This window comes from Haematobia irritans, chromosome 4, assembly GCF_050003625.1.
Source record: "Haematobia irritans isolate KBUSLIRL chromosome 4, ASM5000362v1, whole genome shotgun sequence".
NCBI classification, from domain to species: Eukaryota; Metazoa; Arthropoda; class Insecta; order Diptera; family Muscidae; genus Haematobia; species Haematobia irritans.
Window position 1 is genome coordinate 161,516,754 of NC_134400.1, and position 23,844 is coordinate 161,540,597.

Below are 23,844 nucleotides of genomic sequence, written 5' to 3' on the forward strand. Positions count from 1 at the left end.
AGTTTTCCATTTGAGTCATTTAAGACAAAATATTAATTAAAACAAGTAAGGAAAGTCTAAAGTCGGGCGGGGCCGACTATATTATTTCCTGCACCACTTTGTAGATCTAAATTTTCGATACTATATCGCATCCGTCAAATGTGTTGGGGGCTATATATAAAGGTTTGTTCCAAATACATACATTTAAATATCACTCGATCTGGACAGAATTTGATAGACTTCTACAAAATCAATAGACTTAAAATTTAAGTCGGCTAATGCACTAGGTTGGAACACAATGTTTATACCCTGTTACACAGTGTGGCGCAGGGTATAAACATATACCTAACTTATAATACCCTGTTCTACAGTGTGGCTCAGGGTATACATATGGGAAACATTTAAATCTGAACCAATTTTAAGGAAACTTCGCAAAAGTTTAGTTATGATTTATCGCTCGATATATATGTATTAGAAGTTTAGGAAAATTAGAGTCATTTTTACAACTTTTCGACTAAGCAGTGGCGATTTTACAAGGAAAATGTTGGTATTTTGGCCATTTTTGTCGAAATCAGAAAAACATATATATGGGAGATATATCTAAATCTGAACCGATTTCAACCAAATTTGGCACACATAGCTACAATACCAATTCTACTCCCTGTGCAAAATTTCAATTAAATCGGAGTAAAAGATTGGCCAATGTGGTCATGTGAGTGTAAATCGGGCGAACGATATATATGAGAGATATATCTAAATCTGAACCGATTTCAATAAAATTTGGCACACTTGATTACACTACTAATTGTACTCCTAGTGTAAAATTTCAACCAAATTCGGCCAAAAATCTGGCTTCTGGGACCGTATTAGTCCATATCGGGCGAAAGATATATATGGGAGCTATATCTAAATCTGAACCGATTTCATTTGGCACACTTGATTACACTACTAATTGTACTCCTAGTGCAAAATTTCAACCAAATTCGGCCAAAAAATCTGGCTTCTGGGACCGTATTAGTCCATATCGGGCGAAAGATATATATGGGAGCTATATCTAAATCTGAACCGATTTCAATAAAATTTGGCACACTTGACTATAGTACTAATTGTTCTTCTTGTGCAAAATTTTAACCAAATTAGGGTAAAACTCTGGCTTCTGGGGCCATATAAGTCCATATCGGGCGAAATATATATATGTGAGCTATATCTAAATCTGAAGCGATTTCTTCCAAAATCAATAGCGATCTATTCTGAGCCAAAACACATACTTGTGCCAAATTTGAAGTCGATTGAACTAAAACTGCGACCTAGACTTTGATTACAAAATGTGTTCACAGACAGACGGACATGGCTATATCGACTCAGGAGCCCACCCTGAGCATTTTTGCCAAAGACACCATGTGTCTATCTCGTCTCCTTCTGGGTGTTGCAAACGTATGCACTAACTTATAATACCCTGTTCCACACTGTGGCGTAGGGTATAAATATGCCACTATGGATACATTGTAGAAAGCCATTCTCGAGAATAGCGCAAAACTAACGGCGGGTTAATATTTTGTGAAAATACATAATTTTCTGTGTCCAAAAAAAAAATCATTTCATTTATAATATAAAACATTTCATTAATATTATGTGGACATTCGTAGTCAATCAACCATGGAATGGTGATGTTTTTCATTAACACATCGGAATATCACACAGATAAGGATTGTAATCACCACAAACATGTTTCAAGTCAAAATTTCACTTTTGGACAGTGAACATGGAACATTTTTGTCGCAAACATTTTATTTTTTCAGCAAACATATACATCAGATACATAATTTTCGAAACTATTACATGATTGCGACAAAATTGTTCCATGTTCACCGTCAATAAATAACATTTTGCTCTTGAAACATGTTTGGGGTGATCATATTCTATCTCTGGGGGATCAATTACCTACAATATAATATATTATTGATCAGGTAGAAAATCTACGACGATCGAACAATATACGTTTGTCTATCGGTCTGCCTGTTGTAAACAAGCTAAAGACTTCAATAGTGATTCTACCGTCCTGGAATTGGAATTCGTTTTTCGTTTGCAGGCAGGTCTAGGTTTTGATATGGCAGCCATATAAACTAACCGTCCGATTTGGGATCTTGGCCTTCTATAAACCGTAGAATTTATCCAAATTGCTTAAAATTGTAAACCCAGAGGTTTTTTAATAAGTAAGTATGCCGAAGATGCACTCAGACTTGGAATATGATCACCTCAAACATGTTTTAAGAGCAAAATGTTATTGTTACCATAACAGGTACCTACAAATAGTTATGATAGGGCTATGTTCCCAGTGACTCGTTTACCTCATTAGTTTTTCCAAAACATTTCACCGTTCACGACGAGTTGAGATGTTTTAGTATGACGGTTGTCATGGAAACTTGAAAATTCCCATTTACTTTGAATTCAAATATACGCACCGCGATCGCCAAGGGAAAACATTTTTTAAGTTATTTTCACATTCCTATGTTCTTCAAAGCCTTTGTTTATTCAATGCAATTTATTTTAATAATTTGACATATATTTTGAAAAGAGTATGTTCAGTTAGAGCATATTCCAAATTAGGGGCGTTTACATTCACCCTTATTCCTGAAGTCGCCCTCGACGTCGCTTTTTGTCGCTTTTCGTCTGTCGCCACTAATTGGTATTCCGTTTGTCGATACATTCTGCTATCGACGACAATCGGTATTCCTGGTGTCGCTTTTTGTCGCCGTTAAATTTACCAGCGACGAGTTTAGTGATTAGTTTTTGAAGAAGTTTTTTCGACTTTATTAATCGAACAATTGCAAAATAAATTAAAAAAAATGGAAATTGGTAAAAGGTAAAGTGACTAATAATCAACGTCTCAGCGTCGTTGCCATTTTTATATAGTTTTTTGAAGCTTTTACTGTTCTTGAATATATATCCACATTTTCCCGTGTCAAATTAAATATTTTTTTCTTGATTTTCCGACTTACGCGCCTTGCAGACTATAAGTTTATACGGACGACATTGGTCGTGTCGAACATATCCCATATATTGACAACATTAAGTTGGAAGGCTTAATCGATACTGCTGCATGTTTACGGATCGATAACACATTTAATGATTGTTTAGTCGTCAACGAATTGTCTTATCGATTGGACACACTGTAAGATTCTTTACAATCACAGACATTCCGTCTGGAAAAACTTACAATCTGTAAGACGCATTAGAATTTCGTCAGAAATAAAAATATTTTACAACGAAAAAAAATACATTTTTGCACATCAGCTGATTGTTTTCTAGTGATATCGGCCTTTTATTACCGAGTATTGCAATTGGTACAAAAAGTAATCGTCGTCGTCGCCGTCGTCACTCTACAGGAATACCAAATGAATGACGAGATGACTTAAAAGCGACAGACGACAAAAAGCGACGGCGAGAGCGAGGGCGAATTCGGGAATAAGGCTGATTATAAAATTGATGTGTTTTGAAGGAAAATTTGTGTTTTGAACATAATTTGCTGTATGGGGCAAACGGCTCGTTTTGAAATGCTTATAAAGGGAAAACATTTCAAACCCCAAAACATGCTTGGTGAGAACGCCATATAAAAAAACAAGTATATACGGCCGTAAGTTCGGCCAGGCCGAATCTTATGTACCCTCCACCATGGATTGCGTAGAAACTTCTACGAAAGACTGTCATCCACCAATTTCAACTCACATGGTTATTAAATATCCTATGCTACCACCACGTACCAAATTTCAACCAGATCGGGTGAATTTGCTTCTCCAAAAGGCACCGGAAGTCCAATCTGGGCATCGGTTTATATGGGAGCTATATATTATTATGGACTGATAGGAACCAATTCCTGCATGGTTGTTGGATATCCTATACTAACATCACGTACCAAATTTCAACCGAATGGGAAGAATTTTGCTCTTCCAAGGTGCTCCGGAGGTCAAATCTGGGGATCGGTTTATATGGGGCCTATATATAATTATGGACCGATATCGACCAATTTTTGCATGGGTGTTTGAGACCATATATTAACATCACGTACCAAATTTCAACTGAATCAGATGAATTTTGGTCTTCTAAGAGGCTCCGGAGGTCAAATCTGGTGATCGGTTTATATGGGGCTATATATAATTATGGACCGATATGGACCAATTTTTGCATGGCTGTCAGAGACCATATACTAACACCATGTACCAAATTTCAGCCGGATCGGATGAAATTTGCTTCTCTTAGAGGCTCCTCAAGCCAAATCGGGGGATCGGTTTATATGGGGCCTATATATAATTATGGACCGATATGGACCAATTTTTGCATGGTTGTTAGAGACCATATACTAACGCCATGTAACAAATTTCAGCCGGATCGGATAAAAATTGTTTCTCTTAGAGGCTTTGCAAGCCAAATCGGGGGATCGGTTTATATGGGGGCTATATATAATTATGGACCGATGTGAACCAATTTTTGCATGGTTGTTAGAGACCATATACTTACACCATGTACCAAATTTCAGCCGGATCAGATGAAATTTGCTTCTCTTAGAGGCTCCTCAAGCCAAATCGGGGGATCGGTTTATATGGGGGCTATATATAATTATGGACCGATATGGACCAATTTTTGCATGGTTGTTAGAGACCATATACTAACACCATGTACCAAATTTCAGCCGGATCGGATAAAAATTGTTTCTCTTAGAGGCTCTGCAAGCCAAATCGGGGGACCGGTTTATATGGGGGCTATATATAATTATGGACCGATATGGACCAATTTTTGCATGGTTGTTAGAGACCATATACTAACACCATGTACCAAATTTCAGCCGGATCGGATAAAAATTGTTTCTCTTAGAGGCTCTGCAAGCCAAATCGGGGGATCGGTTTATATGGGGGCTATATATAATTATGGACCGATATGGACCAATTTTTGCATGGTTGTTAGAGACCATATGCTAACACCATGTACTAAATTTCAGCCGGATCGGATGAAATTTGCTTCTCTTAGAGGCCTCGCAAGCCAAATTTGGGGGTCCGTTTATATGGGGGCTATACGAAAAAGTGGACCGATATGGCCCATTTGCAATACCATCCGACCTACATCAATAACAACTACTTGTGCCAAGTTTCAAGTCGATAGCTTGTTTCGTTCGGAAGTTAGCGTGATTTCAACAGACGGACGGACGGACGGACGGACATGCTCAGATCGACTCAGAATTTCACCACGACCCAGAATATATATACTTTATGTGGTCTTAGAGCAATATTTCGATGTGTTACAAACTCCTATGGTGGAGGATATAAAAATAATAATAGTCATACGCTTCAGGGTACAAGATGGCAACATATGCAGAGAATTAATATGATCACATCAAACATCTTTCAAGAGCAAAATTGTATTTTTGTATGGTGACCATGTAACATGTTTGTCACAAAAATGTTGTTTTGGCGTCAAATATAACCTGCTTGCCCAAATCAGATACAAAAATAACAGTTTGCTTTTAAAACATGTGTGAGGTGATCATATTCCTTCTCTGGATGCACTCACACATCATCAAGTTCAAAGTATTTAGGGGGTAAATATTTAACCATAAAAAATACTTTAATTGATGTTGATGGCAAAACTCAATTAATTTTTTAATTAAAAACGTAACTATTTTCATTTAATTTCTTAAATGGAAATAGTTAACATATTTTTTTAAACTGCGCTATGATATTTTAAATGCAACAAACTTGATTTCGTAGAATTCGGTCAAAATTTTAAGACGTAAGATTTTTTTTCTGGTTGTATCTTAAAAGATACAGTGCACATTTAAGGGTTAAATGTGAAGGCCAGATTTGATCGAATTCAAACTTGCTCGTTAACTGAACACATCGGGATAACGGATGCAACACATATTGAAAAACAAAAATTTGGCTTGGACTAAAGTCATTGAAGTTCAAAAAAGTGCAAGAGCTCACCGATGCTCAAAAAAAGTTAGACTTGGTTGTTTCACTTCACGAAACTAACTGACGATGTTACCTAATTTCGTAACGCATTTTTTTCTGATTCAATCACGAACTTAATTGATCTAACTAATCACAAAAATGATAGTATCATTCATAGTATTAATTGGGCATTAAAAAATTATTTGATTTCATAAGAAAATTTCAATTAATTTTTTAATTGATTCAATTGAAAATTGAATTAATAAATTTTTTAATTAAAAACTTAACTATTTTCAATTACTTTCATTAACCCCCATTTGCATGAAGCTCCGCTAGTGCATCGAATTATCCCCTGGTTGACGGTGATATATAAAGGATGTATAAACTTAGCATATATTCCAGAAAAGTGGAGGGAAACAAAAGTCGTTTTCATACCTAAACCGGGAAAAGCCTCTTACTCGAGTGCGAAGGATTTCCGACCAATCAGCTTATCCTCATTCCTACTTAAGACTCTGGAGAGGATGATAGACATTTATCTTAGAACTAGCGTCGATTCAAGTTTGCTCTCGAAACGACAGTATGGATTCTCGAAGGGCAGGTCTACTGAGACCGCTTTGCATGAACTAGTCAGCTTTATTGAAAGCTCACTATTTTTCAATGAATACACAATCGTGGCGTTTCTAGACATCGAGAGGGCATTCAATAACGTCCATCCGAGCTGTATATTAAATGGACTGGCAACTCTGAATGTTGATCCAGGTATACTTAGGCTGCTAGACAAACTTCTAATGAGGAGACGTATTTCGCACACTAGGACAAGCAAACATACAAAGGTATGTGAAAAGAGGCACTCCCCAAGGAGGAGTTCTATCACCTCTTCTTTGGAATGTTGCTATAAACAACCTTCTGGTTTCCCTAGAAAAAGAAAGGATAAAAGTGGTGGCATACGCAGACGATGTCAGGGGAAAATTCCCATCCACAATCAGAGATGTTATACAGAGAGCCCTCCGGATGACTGAGAAATTGAAAAGAGAATGGTAAATCCTGTAGAATTAGTCATGTACTTCAAAAATCGCAAAACTCCCACGGTTAAGCCCATATCCTTGGGGGTATTGAAATTTCCTTTGGTGAGTGTGCAAAATACCTTGGCGTTATTCTGGACAGGAAGCTGAACTTTAAGCTTAATATTGAAGAAAGAGCGAGAAAAGCCACGATAGCTTTGTACTCGTGCAAAAAGCAATAGGAAAAAAGTGGGGATTAAAACCGAAAATTGTGTATTGGCTATACACGGCAGTGGTTAGACCGATAATGCTATGATGTTGTAGTCTGGTGGCCGGCTCTTCAGCAACCAACAGGTTTAGATAAAGTTCAGCGTATGACATGCTTGTGTATCTCAGGCGCATTCAGTAAGACAGGAACAGATTCCCTTAATGTCATTCTGCATCTATTGCCTTTAGACATTTCGGCCAAACAGTCAGCTGCAACAACGGCTGTGCGGTTGCGCGAGCTATCGCTGTTGTCGGAAAAAATGTACGGTCACAGTTCGGTCCTCAAAATAATGTCAGATGTGCCTAACTTAGTGGATTACACTCTAGCGAAACAACTTTTCGACAAAAAGTTTGAAACTGTAATTCCCAACAGTCAGGCGTGGTGCACACAGATCCAGATATATAGATTTCTACACTGAAGGCTCCAAATTGGATGGACACGTGAGTCTCGGAGTATATTCCAAAGATCTGGAACTTCGAATAGCGAAAAGATTACCTAATCATTGTAGTGTTTTTCAGGCTGAAATATTAGCAACAAGAGAGGTGAGAAGTAATGTTCCAAAAAATGTTGACATTAATATATACTCAGACAGTCAACCTGCAATAAAATCCTTGGACTCTGTGTTCCTTAACTCGAGCAGTGCAATATTCACCTAATATGGGTGCCTGACCATAGGAATATACCGGGGAACTGCGATGCAGATGAGTTAGCAAGACTAGGAACTACCTTACATATTCCAGAGGAACTAGAATCTGTTGTTATGACTTTGGCTACCTGCAAGCTCTTGCTGCGTGAGAAGGCTGTCATGACGGAGCAAATATGGTCGCATTTAAACTTGAACCGCACACTAGATATGCTAGTGTTCTCAAGACGTTAGATATCACTTCTGATATCTGCTATAACGGGTCGCTGCCTAATAGGCGAATTTGCAAAAACTATTGGTGCGAAGTATAATGACTACTGTATGATCTGTCATGATGCGGAGGAAAAGGAATCAATTAAACACCTCTTGTGTGAGTGTCCTGCATTTTGTGTAAGGCGTAAGCGAATTTTAGGGGCATATAGCTTTAGATTACTGGCGGACCTGAAAAACGTTAACTTAAGCAGTCTGTTAATGTTTTTGGAACAACCTGGTTGGTTCAACAAAAGAAAATAATAGTAAAGGTTCAGTGGTTAAAACTAGAAGTGCCCATATGTAATAGGTACTTTTAGTTAAATGTGGTATCACAATGGACTGAATAGTCTAAGTGAGCCTGAAACTTTTTCGGGCTGCCACTTTAACCTAACCTAGTGCTTCGTTAGCTAACGAACTTTTAAACCGTACTATGGACATATCTGTCATCTTACCTATGTATTCCATATACCAGTTAGGAACTTAAATGCTGAAAATTTTTCATTAAAGTTAACCGAAGAGAAGATAATTGAAAATTACTTTCTGTTAACTGGAGCTACATGAAAATGACCGTAAAAAGATTGATTGTTTGAAAAAAGAATGTTTAATTAAAAAAAAAATCATTGACTTAATTCACTTAATGCTTTTATCTAGATTAAAAACTTCATTCTATCAATTAATTTATTTATTAATTGAATAAAAAAATTCAACTTAAATCAACTTTTTAATTGGAAATATTTTGGTGATATTTTTTTCTGTGTATCATTTAGCACAGTTTCCGATAGTCGCTCGACGCTTATGTTCATCGACCGTAGGGTCAAAATAAATACCTAATATTATCGGGAAAATGTCCTAAAGACAGACAAACATTTCGACATTTCAACAGGGCTCTACAGGTCTCAGCACCATTTATACTGCATAACGGCCACCAAAATCTCTGGATATCAATCCGTTTGACTTTTGCGGTTGGGGCTTTTGAGAGCATAAGGTTGACACTAAGAAATACCAAAGTGTCGATCATCACAAGTCGGTGCTTCACTGCAAATGAGCCAAAATACCTCACAGTCAATTTCAAGCGGCGTATGATGGCTTTGTAATTTATGGCAAAGGTACACAGAAAAAAATATCACCAAAATATTTCCAATTAAAAAGTTAATTGAAGTTGAAAATTTTTTCAATTAATAAATTAATTGATACAATTAACTTTTTAATCATGATAGAAACATTAAGTTAATTAAGTCAATGATTGAACATTTTAAAATTTTTAATTAAAAAATTAATTAAAACAATTAACTTTTTAATCAAATTCGGAAGACTAAGTCAGTTAAAAAAGTGATGAACATTTTTTTAAATTTTTAATTAATTTTTTTTTCAAACAATCAATTGTTAATCCATATAAAAATTCTAAGCCAATTCAAAATGTAATTGAAAATAGTTACCTTTTTTAATTAATAAATTAATTGAGTTTTGCAATCAACATCAATTAAATTTTTAATTGAATCAATTAAAAAATTAATTGAAATTTGGTAATGAAATCGATTAATTTTTTAATGAAGAATTTTTTCTATGCTCAATTAAAACTCTGATTGATACTATCATTTTCGTGATTGAAGACATTTCAATTAAAAAATTAATTGGATCAATTAATTTCGTGATTGAATCAGAAAAAAAATTTTTTGTGTGTAGTCAATTCGAACAAATTTAAAATAGTTTTAAAATTTGGCAATATTTCCGACTTTAGAACAATAAAGTTAACAAAATATAGCTCTTTACTCTGTTGAATAATATATCTTTTAAACCCTGTAGTATTGCTCAAACAAAATGACTTCAATAACCAAAATAACATAAATAAATTTTAAATTTATCGAATAAATCTATCATTTTGGGTAAACAAACAAAATTCAATTTTGAATTGTTTTAAGAAATTTTAAAATTTTGTATACATGTGGAAAAACCGACAAAATACGAATATTTACACAAAAACTTAAAAAATATAATAAAAGAAATAAAAACTAAAATTAAACAAAATAACTATACTGAAACAAACCGCAAAAACGTCAACAATAACAAATTAAAAACATAAGAATAAAATGTTTGTTTAATTTAAATATGGTGTTACTTTCCACATAATAAAAACCTAAATATCGTTTTTCATTTTCCAAACAAAATAATTAATAAAACTCATACGCCCCCAGGTATACCAAAAATAATAACACTTATACGTCATGATGGTCAAAATATTTCTATTTTTGTATCAATGAAGATAATAGATCTTAGAGAATCATTTCAACAAACAAAAACTATATTTTGCTAGAAAAATGTATCCTAGATCATGCCATTTATACAAAGGCTTTTCGGTAAATATTGTTTTTTACAAACATTGGAAATAAATAAATTTCCAATCACTCATAACAAAACCAAAAAAGAAACACAAACGAGAACTTTACATTTAACGCATTATTTAAAAAACAACAAAACCAATATGTTATGAAATAATTATAATGACATTTATTTAAAAATTTACATTATATCATTCTTAGGTAATAAATAAATATATTTTGTCAATATATAATAAATTATATAATGAAAACGATATTATTAAATACAAAGAACATAAAATAAACAAAAAATGGGGGAATTTTCATTTCCTTAGATATGGGGTTAAGTCATCCTAAGAGTAAATCAAGACGAGAACTTTTATTTGGTCTAGGACCCTTATAAACATTGAATATATTAAACAGGAAACATTGGTCATCAGCATAACACGGGATTTTTACAGAAATAGATACATAGAAAGGAGTCAGAGAGAAAAAAAACACAGGTGGAACCAATTGGAGTATATCATATTCACTAACGAGAATCACAATAACTGCATTCGCAACGTTGAGAAGATTTAAATGGGACTATCATATTTAACAAAACATGGAGATAGAAACAGGATTCATACTCATCATCGATAAAAAGTCACCGGCATCATTTTCATCGTCATCATTAGCCATTATTACAGTCATACATTGCGCCTACGTATCATCTCCCAATGGAAAATTTAATAAAGGTGGAAAGGGATTCCATTTTCCATTCCAAATGTTATTATCATCTTCTGTCCTCCATTTGATTTATGGTATCCTTCAGATTGTTTTATTTTTTTCATCCCCATTATCTTGGAACAAATGGGAGATATGTTTGAGAATGCCAGCCCTTTTTAAGAGTATATTGCCTTGGATGCTTCAGCCGGTTAGGTGGGTGATATTTTATTTTGAATATTATTATTTTTATGTATGGTTATGAATGTCCGAGTATATGTTGTATTTTATGATTCCATGAAATATTTATTCAATATAGTATTTTTGTTGTGGTTATTAGTTACTAATGGTTAAATTTAATCTAAATTTTAATAAATGTATATATAAATATTTTGTATTTTGTATTTATAATGATATAATGTTTCTTTTGATTTGTATTTGATTCGTTTTTGAATAGGTGGTTTTCGAAGACTCCATAAAATTGAAGCAAAATGAAAATTAAATAATTGGAAATCCCCAGGATCTTGTCATGGAAAGCTATTTCATATAAAAAAGTATTCCTTATATGTACACAGAAAAAACAATTTTTTTTTTTGATTCAATTACGGAATTATTTTTGATTTGATTTATTTATTTTAAAGACCTGTACAACAAGAATAGTAGATTCTTATAATTAGAGTACAGGAAAGATTATCCGTATTATTATTTTTTCCAATTAATTTTTTAATTTTGAAATTATAAAAAAGTATTCCTTTTTTTGATTCAATTACGGAATTATTTTTTCCAATTATTTTTTTAATTGAAATTACTGCAATCACGAAAATGAGCAGTCACAAAGTTAATTAGAAATAAATATGTATTTGATTACAAATTTAATTGATTTTTTCGGAACTTTCATTTAATTTTTTTAATTGATTCAATTAAAAATTTAATTGATTTTAATCGCTTTTGGTTTGGTCAATTAGTATTTTAATTGAGACATTGAAATATTTATTGTATTTTTAATTGTTTATAATTGTATATGGGTTCATATGATGTAGACCTTTCTTATATACTTTCAGATTATAAATATAGCTGGATTTTGTGTGGATTTGAATAAAATTTTATACAAAAAAAAATTAAACATAATCTAAACTATTTCGTAAAAAAAAAATTTCAATTATATTTATAATTTGAAAAAAAAAAAAAAAAATAATTGTCCCAATTAACATTTTAACCCTCTAATGCCCCAATTTTTTTGCCAGCTGATTAAACATTCAATGTTAACGATAGAAAAGCAAGAAAACTAAACAAGAAATATTTATACGGTAAAATTCAGTATATGCTGCAAAGCCTTATGTTTTAACAGTTTTAACTAAGTTTTCTTTTTATTTTAACCATTTTTGTTGTCTTAAGGTTCATTTTACGAAAAGCTACCTGATTTAATGAAGCCCGTTTAAAGGCGGGATTGGGCATTAGAGGGTTAATAAAAAACATAAAAACTTCAATCATTTTCTAAATTAAAGTAATTTTTTCAATTGTATCAGTCAATTTTTTAATTAACATTAATTAACGTAGTTAATTAAAAAAAAAAATCAACTTCAATCAAAATTTTAATTGATAGTATTTTAGTGATATTTTTTCAGTATAACAATGTTGATTTTGATTTTAAAGCAAAGTAAACTCTGTATTCTACAATTTGTTGAGATATACTAAATATATTTGTGATATTTTACATATGGACCAAATAATCTTTCTTTGGCATCTGGCTATATAATAGTATCAAATAAAGATTAGTTGCTAAACCAAAAGCAATTAATTTATTGAATGAAACAATAATTTTTTGCTTTAATTAAAATATGACTTGATCAATAAAATATTCATTTGAATATATTGTCTTTCTTTTAAATCAACAATGATTTTATTGTAAAACAAGTCTATAAAGCAGTAAGTTCGGCCGGGCCGAATCTTAAATACCCACCACCATGAATCAAATATTATAGTTTCCTGTGAAAATGTCAGGGGGATTTGGTGACAAGCAGATCAGTTCAACCAGTACACTTCCCGAAGGTAAATTCAAAGATTTTACCTATGAAGACTAGATCAGATTCTGGATTTATAAGAACCATATTTGTTTGAGTTTTAGAGGAATCATAAACATCGTGTGCAAGTGTGCAAGAAAATGAAATAACGCCTTGATTTAAAATCTAACATCTGTAGATGTTTACCCCCATTATTTAAATGATTACCAGAAATAAAATCTGGAAACTATAATTCAGTTTCAAGCAATTTTCATGATCAGTGTACATGGACCGATATTCACCATTTTCGGCACACCTCTTTATGTTCCTAAAAAAACTTCTAGATTTAAAATTTCATGCAAATTTGATAAAAAAAACTATGGTTTCTAAAAGGCCAAGAAGTAAAATCTATTTGGGAGATAAACCAAAACATGGACCAATACACGCCATTTTCGGCTCTCATATTTAAGGTCCTAAAATACCTGGAGATTTCTCATTTCAGGCAAATTAGATAAAAACTACGGATTCTAGAAGCCTAAAAAATAAAATCATTTCTTGCACACATATTTGTATTCTTAAAACCTCCAGATTTTCGATTTCAGGCAAAGTGGACAAAAATTACGGTTTCTAGTAGCCCAAAAAGTAATATCGGGAGATCGGTCTATCTGATGGTTATATCAAAACATGGACCTATACTCAACATTTTCGGTATACCTTTTTATGGTCCTAAAATACCTCTAGATTTCCAATTTGAGACAAGTTGGATAAAAATTACGGTTTCTATAAGCCCAAGAATAAATTCTGGTCTATATGGGGGCTATATAAAAACATGGTCCGACTCACCATTTTTGGCACACCTCTTTGTGGTCATAAAATACCTCTAGGTTTTCAATTTCAGGCAATTTGGATAGAAACTAAGGTGTTTATAAGCCCAAGACCCAAAATCGGGAGGTGGGTTTATATGGGGACTATATCAAATCTTGGACCGATATAGCCCATCTTCGAACTTGACCTGCCTGCACATAAAAGACGAGTTTGTGCGAAATTACAGCACGATTGCTTTATTATTGAAGACTGTAGCGTGATTACAACAGACAGACAGACAGACAGACGGACAGACGGACAGACGGACATAGCTATATCGTCTTAGAATTACTCCCTGATCAAGAATATATATACTTTATATATTCGGAAATCGATATTTCGATGTGTTGCAAACGCAATGACAAACTTATTATATCCCCGTAACCATTCTATGGTGGTGGGTATAAAAATGATGGGATGTACATTTCAATTAAAAATTAATTGGTAAAATTAAAATTTTTAACTGACTCAATTAACTTATGTGACTGATTTTTTGTTTTGATTAATATATGACTAGATATAATAAAATATTAAATTGAACACTTTTTTTCTTAAATCAATCAAGATTTAATTTGGAAAAATATTGATATTTTCTGTGTATTATAAAAAAGGTAAATATGATATGAATTTTCATTTAAATATTTTTTGAAAATCAAATGCGGTTTTTTGTTATGATAATTTTTTTCCGAAGGTAGGTTAGGTTAGGTTAGGTTAGGTGGCAGCCCGATGTATCAGGCTCACTTAGACTATTCAGTCCATTGTGATACCACAGTGGTGAACTTCTCTCTTATCACTGAGTGCTGCCCGATTCCATGTTAAGCTCAATGACAAGGGGCCTCCTTTTTATGGCCGAGTCCGAACGGCGTTCCCCATTCCAGTGAAACCACTTAGAGAAGCTTTGAAACCCTCAGAAATGTCACCAGCATTACTGAGGTGGGATAATCCACCGCTGAAAAACTTTTTGGTGTTCGGTCGTAGCAGGAATCGAACCCACGACCTTGTGTATGCAGGGCGGGCAAGGTAACCATTGCACCACGGTGGCTCCCTTTCCGAAGCTATGCTTGTTTTTCTTTCCGTATGGCTCTGTATTCTTCTCCATACACATAATTTTTATGAAGCAAAAAATCATAGATATATATATACTCTTGGAATTGCCATAAAAAGATTTAAATCATATTCCCATTTGACATCGTCATTTTGTTGATTTTGCCCACACAAAAGGTCGATTTGAAACTAGTTTTAAAAATATCGAAAGTAGTTTTATCGAATTTGAGGATTACAAACTTACCGATTTAGATTTTTCGACTTTGTATTTTTTTATTTTTTATTTTTTGACAGAAATTCGATTTGTCCAAAAATCGAAGTAGAAATAGTGCAATTTTCAATCATCTGCAATGAATTTTACATGGGTTGCCATAGGACGGAAGTACTTCGTTTTCGAATCCTTTGCATTGATTTAGAAGTTAAGCCTTGGTATGATCTTACGATCATATCACAAATGTTATGAAACTAAGGCATAACATTCTTACTACTTCTCGAGATGTTCTTTATAAGTATGAAAAATTAAATATATTGTTTTTTTTTTTTTTTTTTTTTTAATATTGTTTTTTATGTTGTACGTCGTTTTTATTCGGCGTATATTTTTGAAGAAATACATTTTTTCCTAATTAAATCAATAAAAAATTTTAAATTTTAGTAATTTGCAAAACCTTCTCAAAGGCACTTCCATGGAAGTTACTGACACAGATTCAATTAAATGTCACAGATTTGTGTGACATCTAATTGTCAAAAAATTAAATTATGACTTTAAACCGCCAAATAACGTATTTTCTAAGACTGGCCCAAAGAAACTCCATCGGAAGTGGAAAAAAATTAATGGAGGATACCGGGATGTTCTTAAAACGAAATGTTTGTGGAACAAGTTCTTTTGTTTTGCTGGATTTCTCATTGGTTCTTCAAGTGTAATGGTTTTGCAGTATATCAGTTTTCATTTGAAAAAATAAAGAAAAAAAAACAAACAAATTTTTTTTTTTTAAATTTTGAATTTCCATTTATATGTAAAGATGTTATTCTTAGTTCGGAGCGCTTTTAATTTCAATTTTTGGTTTTTTATGCTCATTAATATATTGAGAAATTTTAATTTTAAAAACTTGAAAAATAAAACGAATGATTTTTTATATATCACCTCAAAATAACTTCATGCGAAGTAAAAATTAAATTTATCTCCAAAAGATCATTTTTGGATTGACATTAAAAGTAATGACTTGGGGAGAACTTCAAATTTTTTTTATTACAGCTTAGGTTTGTGTTTTGTTATAATCGGTATAACTGATAGCAAGTCCAAGGAAATGGAACAAGCTCAAACCTCCGCATGGATGAAATATTTCAATTTTACTTTCATTATTTGTATTATTATTATTATTATTTTTTTTTTCTTTTAAATGGCCAAACAGAAACCTAAAATTGTTACAAAAAATTTCGCCGCAAGTAAACGAAATTGAATGGATGATACCTGCCAGGGATTCCCTGGATATACCTTCCATTTTTTTTTTTTGCTGGGGAAGCTCGAACTCGAACCATAAGGCGTGGGACTTTTTCAAAAACGGAAAATCGAAAATATTTTACGTACACAAAAAAAAAATCAATTAATTTGATTGTCAATACAATTAAAATTATGCTTAAATTTATGCTAACAACGTAATTTGTAAATACAATTACGATTTTAGCCACTTTAGCAACCAATTTTGTTATACCAACAAACATTTTGTTATATCAACAAAAATTTTGTTGAACTTAAACATTTTCAGTAACAACAATTTATTGTTAGCTCAACAATTATAATATTATTTTCTGTGTAAGCATTTAGAGATATACTGTAGCTAACTAAAATCTCTTGTTTTATATATAAAATAATAATTTAAGAAAAATACTATGAACAGTTCATAGATTTTTGGCATAAGATTAGGGGGAGATTCCATGTAGAGTTTCAAATTTTAGGGAGAGAGAAAAAATAAATAGATGATATGATTTCTTAAAAACAAAAATACATTTAGAATTTATAACATAACCACAACAACAAACTTATTTAATATTTGTATGATGTATATATTTATATAGAAAATATGTATACAATCGTGTATATGAAAATCCTGTAAATTACTTAGTATCACTTAAAAACTAATTGAATATATATGTAAGTTTTTTTTTTGTTCTTTACTCAGTAGGAAAATGATGATGCACAACGAACGATGAAAATTCGAAATAAAGAATAAATTTCCACTAGATCTTAAATAGTTCAATTTAATTATTGTTTTGATTTTGATTTTATTAACTAATGCAATTTTCAGTTTATCAATGGGGTTTCTTTCGGTTTTTAATTTTCTACTAATTTGGTCTTTATATATATATATAAATAGTTTCGATTTAAATATGATTTAAACTAATAATCCATTTTGTATATTAATATGTAAAGAGTTTTGTTTTGTGCTGGTTTCTTTTCATTATTTATGTATGCATTATTTATTTTCTTTGGTTTTCTTTTGTTTATTGTTTATTATTGGCTTTCGAGAGTTGACTCTGGGCTGAGGAAGTCAACTTCGAGACAACACGCGTTAGAGCACGATTTTCAGCACGCAAACGTTCGTTCTCATTCTTTAGCTTCTGTAGTAGCTACAATTACAAAAACAAAACAATAGAAATGTGGAGAAAGAGAAATAGAAAAAAAAACAAATGTATGAATTTGAGAAAAAGATTTCGATTGAGATCAAGGGTGACATTAAATCAAAAGAGGGGAAATGGTGTCAAATCAAAAGAAGAATAGTAGAATGGTTTTCCAAAAGAAATGGATGCAAATTATGTCTTTAGTTTTTGAAGAAAAAAAATGGATTTCGAAAAAGGGTATATGCGGGAATGACATAAAGCATACTTCTAGGCTCAAAAAATCATTTGCAATTGTTCGCACCTAAAAGTATGCAACACAAAGGAAATGAATATTTTTGTACGTGATTTAATCTGAAGGAAATGTGATTTTATCTTTTAGAAAACAAAAACATAAACGTGCTCGAATAATATAAATGAATAAAATAATAAAAGTTAATAATTATTGAGCGTATTTTAGGGCGAAACAACGAAAAAAAAACAACTCAACCAAAAATGAATTGTGGACGAAGAACAACAACAAAAGAGAAAAAAAAAAAACATTTCACAGTATGCATATGACAATAGGAAATTTCATTCCTCTTTGTACTTTATGCTATATACAAGGCAATCAATTTTAGTTTTTATAATGGAAAACATTTGAACATAGGATTCCAAAATTATATGTATGGTGTAAGTGTGGGGAGTATTTGTTGTGGATTCTGATCGATATTTGATGAAGATGATGATACTGACACAGAGAGATGAGATGTAATGATGATGTGATGATGACGAAGATGTTAAAATGATGGATTTGTTGATGACATAATTTATGATAGGAATGATACAAAATGCAAAATAGGTAAAATGTAACGTAAAACTCAATGTCATAATTATGGCCTAACACACAACAACAACAACAAAACTACAAACCAAACAGCAAATTTGTTCGTGTGTTTTTAATGCTGTATGTAGTATTATCGACAATTATTTTATATTGCTGATATATGAATTTCCTCCCAAAAAATAAAAAAAAATAAACTTATAATAATTTGGATCAGTAAGCAAGCATCATTCAGGAATACCAAATCCTCATTCAGAATGTAGATGAATTTTAGCATAATTTAAAAAAAGTCATTGTAGTGCAACAGTTACTATTACCACTTTTCATACTGAAATTTATTAATTCAATATCTAAGGGGTGATACGGTCAACATTTGGTCAAGGGAAAACGCGTGTAAATCGGTGAAATCGTTTACTTAAAAAATCAAATGAAATTTCTTTTTCAAGTTTAATTAGTATAAAATTCAGGAAAAATATTCAGTTAGGCTTTCGCTTTTCCAAATCCGAATTGCCGGGCCTCACGCTTCCCAGCAAAAACTCTCATTACCCGGTAATCTTGTAGGTAAACCTGTTTAAAAATTAATAACCACTTATTAATTAGCATCGTTACGGATTACATTTACATACGCATGTCCTAGGAGGAAAGTAATTCTCCCCAGGCATACCTTTGGTCATGAAATAAGTAGTGCTTTTAAAGCATATAATCACCTAATATGTAATCACTTATTCGTAGATGTACCAAAGTTTTCAAAATAGCCACTTATTGTATCAGGCAACCAAATCTAGCCGATTACAAAATATGGCGAGTAATGCTGTAATATGAACATTACTTGAATAGAAATATTGTAGAAATAAACAAAAATGTAACAAATCATCTAAATAAGATTGTTGTTTAAGGGAGTCGGATTCGTGAATTACGTTATAATATACCTAATAGCCCATTCACATTATGTTCAAAATCTACTAAAAGTGGATTTTATATATCCCTTTTGATAAGCCATCTAGTGAAATCTAGTGAAGTCGATTTTGAAAGTGTAATGTGAATGAGTTATAATAGCATTTATTTAAAACATAATATGGTAATGTCATCAATTTAAAACACAATTATTATGAAATATTCGTGAAGAATATTCCTTAACGGAAAAATCTTCAGAATTACCGTTACATAAAATATTATTTGTGTGTGTGTGTTTTTTTTTCGAGTAACTGCTCAATTATGTGAATACTTATACCTAATGGTACCATAATTTATTCTATTTTATTAAGTCATTGACAGCTAAATGCATTACCTTTTGAGAATATCAATTCGAAAATTACCGAGAAGTATTTATTATTGTCATTACAAGTTAGTCATTATAACTCACCGCAATGTAATGCACTGTGTAATTACAGCTTACTCCTGGTAATGTAAATTGTAATGAGATGTGATTACCTAGTTTTTGCTGGGTTGACACCTGCCATCAGATTTTGTACAGCCACTTCTTCGCCGCAGAAAGCCAGTTTGCCTTGAACTGCTGCTCGTCCTTAGCAGTTTTTTTTGGTATTATTTAGGTTCCGCTTGACAATAGCCCAGTATTTCTCAATTGGGCGGAGCTCTGGCGTGTTGGGAAGGTTCTTGTCCTTGGGAACCACCTGCACGTTGTTGGCGGCGTACCACTCCATGGCCTTTTTACCGTAATGGCAAGATGTCAAATCCGGCCAAAACAGTACGGAACAACCGTGTTTCTTCAGGAAAGGCAGCAGACGTTTATTCAAACACTCTTTCACGTAAATTTCTTGGTTGACAGTCCCGGAAGCTATGAAAATGCTGCTTTTCAAGCTACAGGTACAGATGGCTTGCCAAACCAGATATTTCTTTGCGAACTTTGACAGTTTTATGTGCTTGAAAATATCTGCTACCTTTCCCCTTCCTTTTGCCGTATAAAACTCATGTCCCGGAAGCTGCTTGTAGTCGGCTTTGACATAGGTTTCATCGTCCATTACCACGCAGTCAAACTTCGTCAGCATCGTCGTGTACAGCCTCCGGGATCGCGCTTTGGCCGTCGTATTTTGTTTATCATCGCGATTTGGAGTCACTACCTTCTTGTAAGTCGATAGTCCGGCTCGTTTGTTTTGGCTCGATGCACGGTTGTAGACGATACACCCAGCTAATTTGTGGCATCTCGGAGAGAGAGGTTAGGGTTTCGCTTGAAACTACCGGCAACTCTCTTTGTCGTCTCAGCGGCTTCCGGTTTTCGATTTCCACCCGATCCAGACTTCCTGGCTGTCGACAAACGTTCCCCAAACACTTTCATTAGATTTGTAACGGTTGATTTGGCAACTTTTAGCGATTTTGCCAGCTTTGCGTGCGAGTAGCTCGGATTTTCGCGATGCGCGAGCAAAATTTTGATACGCTGCTCTTCTTGCTTGGACGGCATTTTGACAACTGAAGAGTGAATTCCAAAATCAAAATAGGAGCAACATTCTACACACACACACACACACCTTCAAAATGAGGGGTGTTCAGGTTTTTTAAATGCAAAATTGAAAGAAATACGTCAAGTTTATATTGACCAAATTTTGACCGTATCACCCTTTATCTAATTACCACTTGTTCCAATCGATGTTGTTCAGCAAAATAGCGTCGTTTCGCGGATTGAGTCAAAAGACAATTCGCTTTTTTCGTCGCGCAATCCGTATTTTGTCATAGAGATAGGAAAAGGCAGGGGCTAGCGATTGCAAATACTACGATCGATGGATATGTTACAATTTTTGCGGAATATATTCTCAAACATTAAAAAAGATTCCGCATTTTTAATTTGTGCTTTCAAAAGATAATATTCCTCTAATTTAACTTCGTTGAATACACTTTAAATCTAACAGAATTGAAAGAAATTTAATTTAATTGAATTCAATAAATTTGTTTTTTGTTGTGTTTGAAGTGAAGATATTCGGATTACTTGTCTGATGCTAGCTTACTTTCGCTGATTTGAAACTCCTTATGTGATCAAAATTCGATCTTAATAATAAAGCATCTAAAATTAAAAAAAATTGAGAAATCTAATTTAATACGATTAGATATGAGTAGATTTGAAAAATGGTAAGATCTAATCATATCTAATGACTATGGGATTAGATCTGATCAGAATTCAATATTGGCCTAGATCTAATGTCTTAGATATAATTATATATATATATATATATATATATATCCCTATATATAATTGGATCTGATGTTAGATCCCGTTATATATGGAATTATATCTAATTGTGTCTTGAAATCTAATCATATCTAATTAGATCCCCCAATTTTTACACGGCATAAAAAAATGCTTTCTCATGAATTAATTTCTAAATTTCGACAGTACGGTTAATATAGTCAATGCAGTCGGCATATGTTATAACAGACTTTTTTGTTTAGAAAGCTTCCATAATCTTTAAAATATTTTTCATTTAGGTTATTTTTTTTTTCTTTTTCCACATCATAAGGGGAAAAATCAAATCTCAACCAATGAATTGATTACTCAGACCCTAATTCAAAAATGTTTTAACTTATATACAATGTGTAAAAATTGTTTTTATAAAGAAACCTTTTCCTGTTTCGGTATTAACATCAAAAAACATCAAATTATATTTATTATGGCATAGTTGTTTTTTTTTACAAAAGTAAAAGCAATGAAGCCATACTTTTGGTTAACGAAAATATAATAAAACAAACCAATAACAAAGCATAAAATAAAAAAAATATATAATTAATGCTTCTTTTGAATAATTAAAAGGCAGGGTCAGCGGCTGTAATGTTGAGTAATTTAATTTTTGGCAGTGTTAAGATTAACAAAAAAAAAATCATAAAATATTTTTAATTAAAATAAAAAAAATAGAGTTATAGTCGTTTTTTGCAAAACAAATTTCGCTTATTAACGAAGAGAGAAAGAGAGAGTATTGGTGATAAAAGGAAATTATAAAAAAAAACAACAGCAAAGAGTAACAATAAAATTAGAATTTTGAAAGGTATTTACCTTAAGCTCTTCTTCCAATTCGGAAAGTTTTCGTTCCATAGCTCTCCTTTCGCGCTTTTCAATCTCTGACAGAGAATTTTTATTTGTCTGCAAAAATGTGAATATTTGCAAAGAAAAAATAGGTAGATTCTTTGGTGTTTTCTTTTTTTGTTTGTTCTGTGTAAGTTTTCAAGTGCATATTTACAAACTTAATCGAAAAAAATCAAATAGGGACCATTTGAAAGTTATTTGCGTTTTTTTTTTGTATTCTTTAAATTTTACACCAAAAGAAGGAATTATTGAACAATTAGCCGCCAAAAATGGGGTCCAAAGAGATAGAAATAGGGGGATTTGAAATATTAAGGGTCATTTGTTTGGTTATCATGTTATACTTTCAGAAAAAAAGAGTTTAAAATTATAGAACCCGAAGGTTGGCAGATAACACTAAACTCCAGTAATGCAAAAGTGAAGACAAGCGCTGCCAAAATTTTGAATTTTGGAGAGTTTGAATTTCGAAAATTATTAATATTAAAATCCCTATGGGGTAAAAATTCATTTATAAATTTTCGGATATTTACAAGACCAAGAAAATATTTAATTTTATATAGTTAACCTATCAATTAGTATTTCCACATAAAATTCCTTTGGAAAAATTCCAAGAAATAATTCCCAAAAAAAAAAAAAAAAATTCTTTTAATTACTTACAGCATTAGCAAATCTTTCCAAGGTGGCTCGGGTTTGTACAACTTCTTCATCTTTCTTTTTAAGTTGTTGCTTAAGTTTATCATTTTCCAATCTAAAAACAATAAAGGAAATACGAATTTAATATAAGATACAAATTCAAAAGAAAGAAAAAAAGACACCAAGAAACACAGCAATGTCTCCATATTTTAAGAGGTTTCTCAAACTTACTTAACAGCTTCCCACAGAGCTTTATAATCTATATTATCACTACTGTTTTCTGTTTTATCACGTGTCTTTTTATCATCTGTAGCTGAAGTGGTCGAAGTAGATACCGACACTGTACTACCGGCACGTGATCGTGAGCCGCGAGTTTCTCCACCGCTCTGAAAAAAAAAAAAAAAATAAATTTTAAATTATATTACATAATTAATAATAAATTATTGAACAAAACAAATAATAAAAAAATGCACATTTCTTTCATCAATCTAAAAAAATTTATATTATAAAAAAAATTGGAATTGTGATACAACTTTAGTGTGAATCCACAAACTCATTTATATTATTTAATTATTTTATTGAATACGTTTTGAACTTTAACTTAGCTTTCAATATATCAAACTTATATATAACACAATTGAAAATATCCAATAACTTACTACTGTGGGTCAAAAATAGTACACTGAAAAAAATATTGACCCAATTGGAAGATTATGCAACTTAAATTTTAGGACTCGA

At 32.2% G+C, this 23,844-nt stretch overlaps 1 protein-coding gene across 23 annotated transcripts in view; it reads right to left on the reverse strand.

The window, feature by feature from the left end:
• Window positions 1-23,844, reverse strand: part of Mbs (Myosin binding subunit) — a 251,005-nt gene that overhangs the window by 9,057 nt on the left and 218,104 nt on the right. For 17 of the 23 annotated variants that reach the window (XM_075303745.1, XM_075303743.1, XM_075303755.1 and 14 more), the window contains 4 exons: window positions 23,338-23,492; window positions 23,131-23,221; window positions 22,447-22,533; window positions 10,564-17,638 (listed from right to left, as the gene is read on the reverse strand). In XM_075303745.1, coding sequence (XP_075159860.1) covers window positions 17,513-17,638; window positions 22,447-22,533; window positions 23,131-23,221; window positions 23,338-23,492 — 459 coding nt within the window. In that variant the 3' untranslated portion in view covers window positions 10,564-17,512. Of the gene's footprint in view, window positions 1-10,563; window positions 17,639-22,446; window positions 22,534-23,130; window positions 23,222-23,337; window positions 23,493-23,844 lie in introns of those variants that run through there. The other 6 variants (XM_075303749.1, XM_075303763.1, XM_075303751.1 and 3 more) reach the window with 4 other exon arrangements.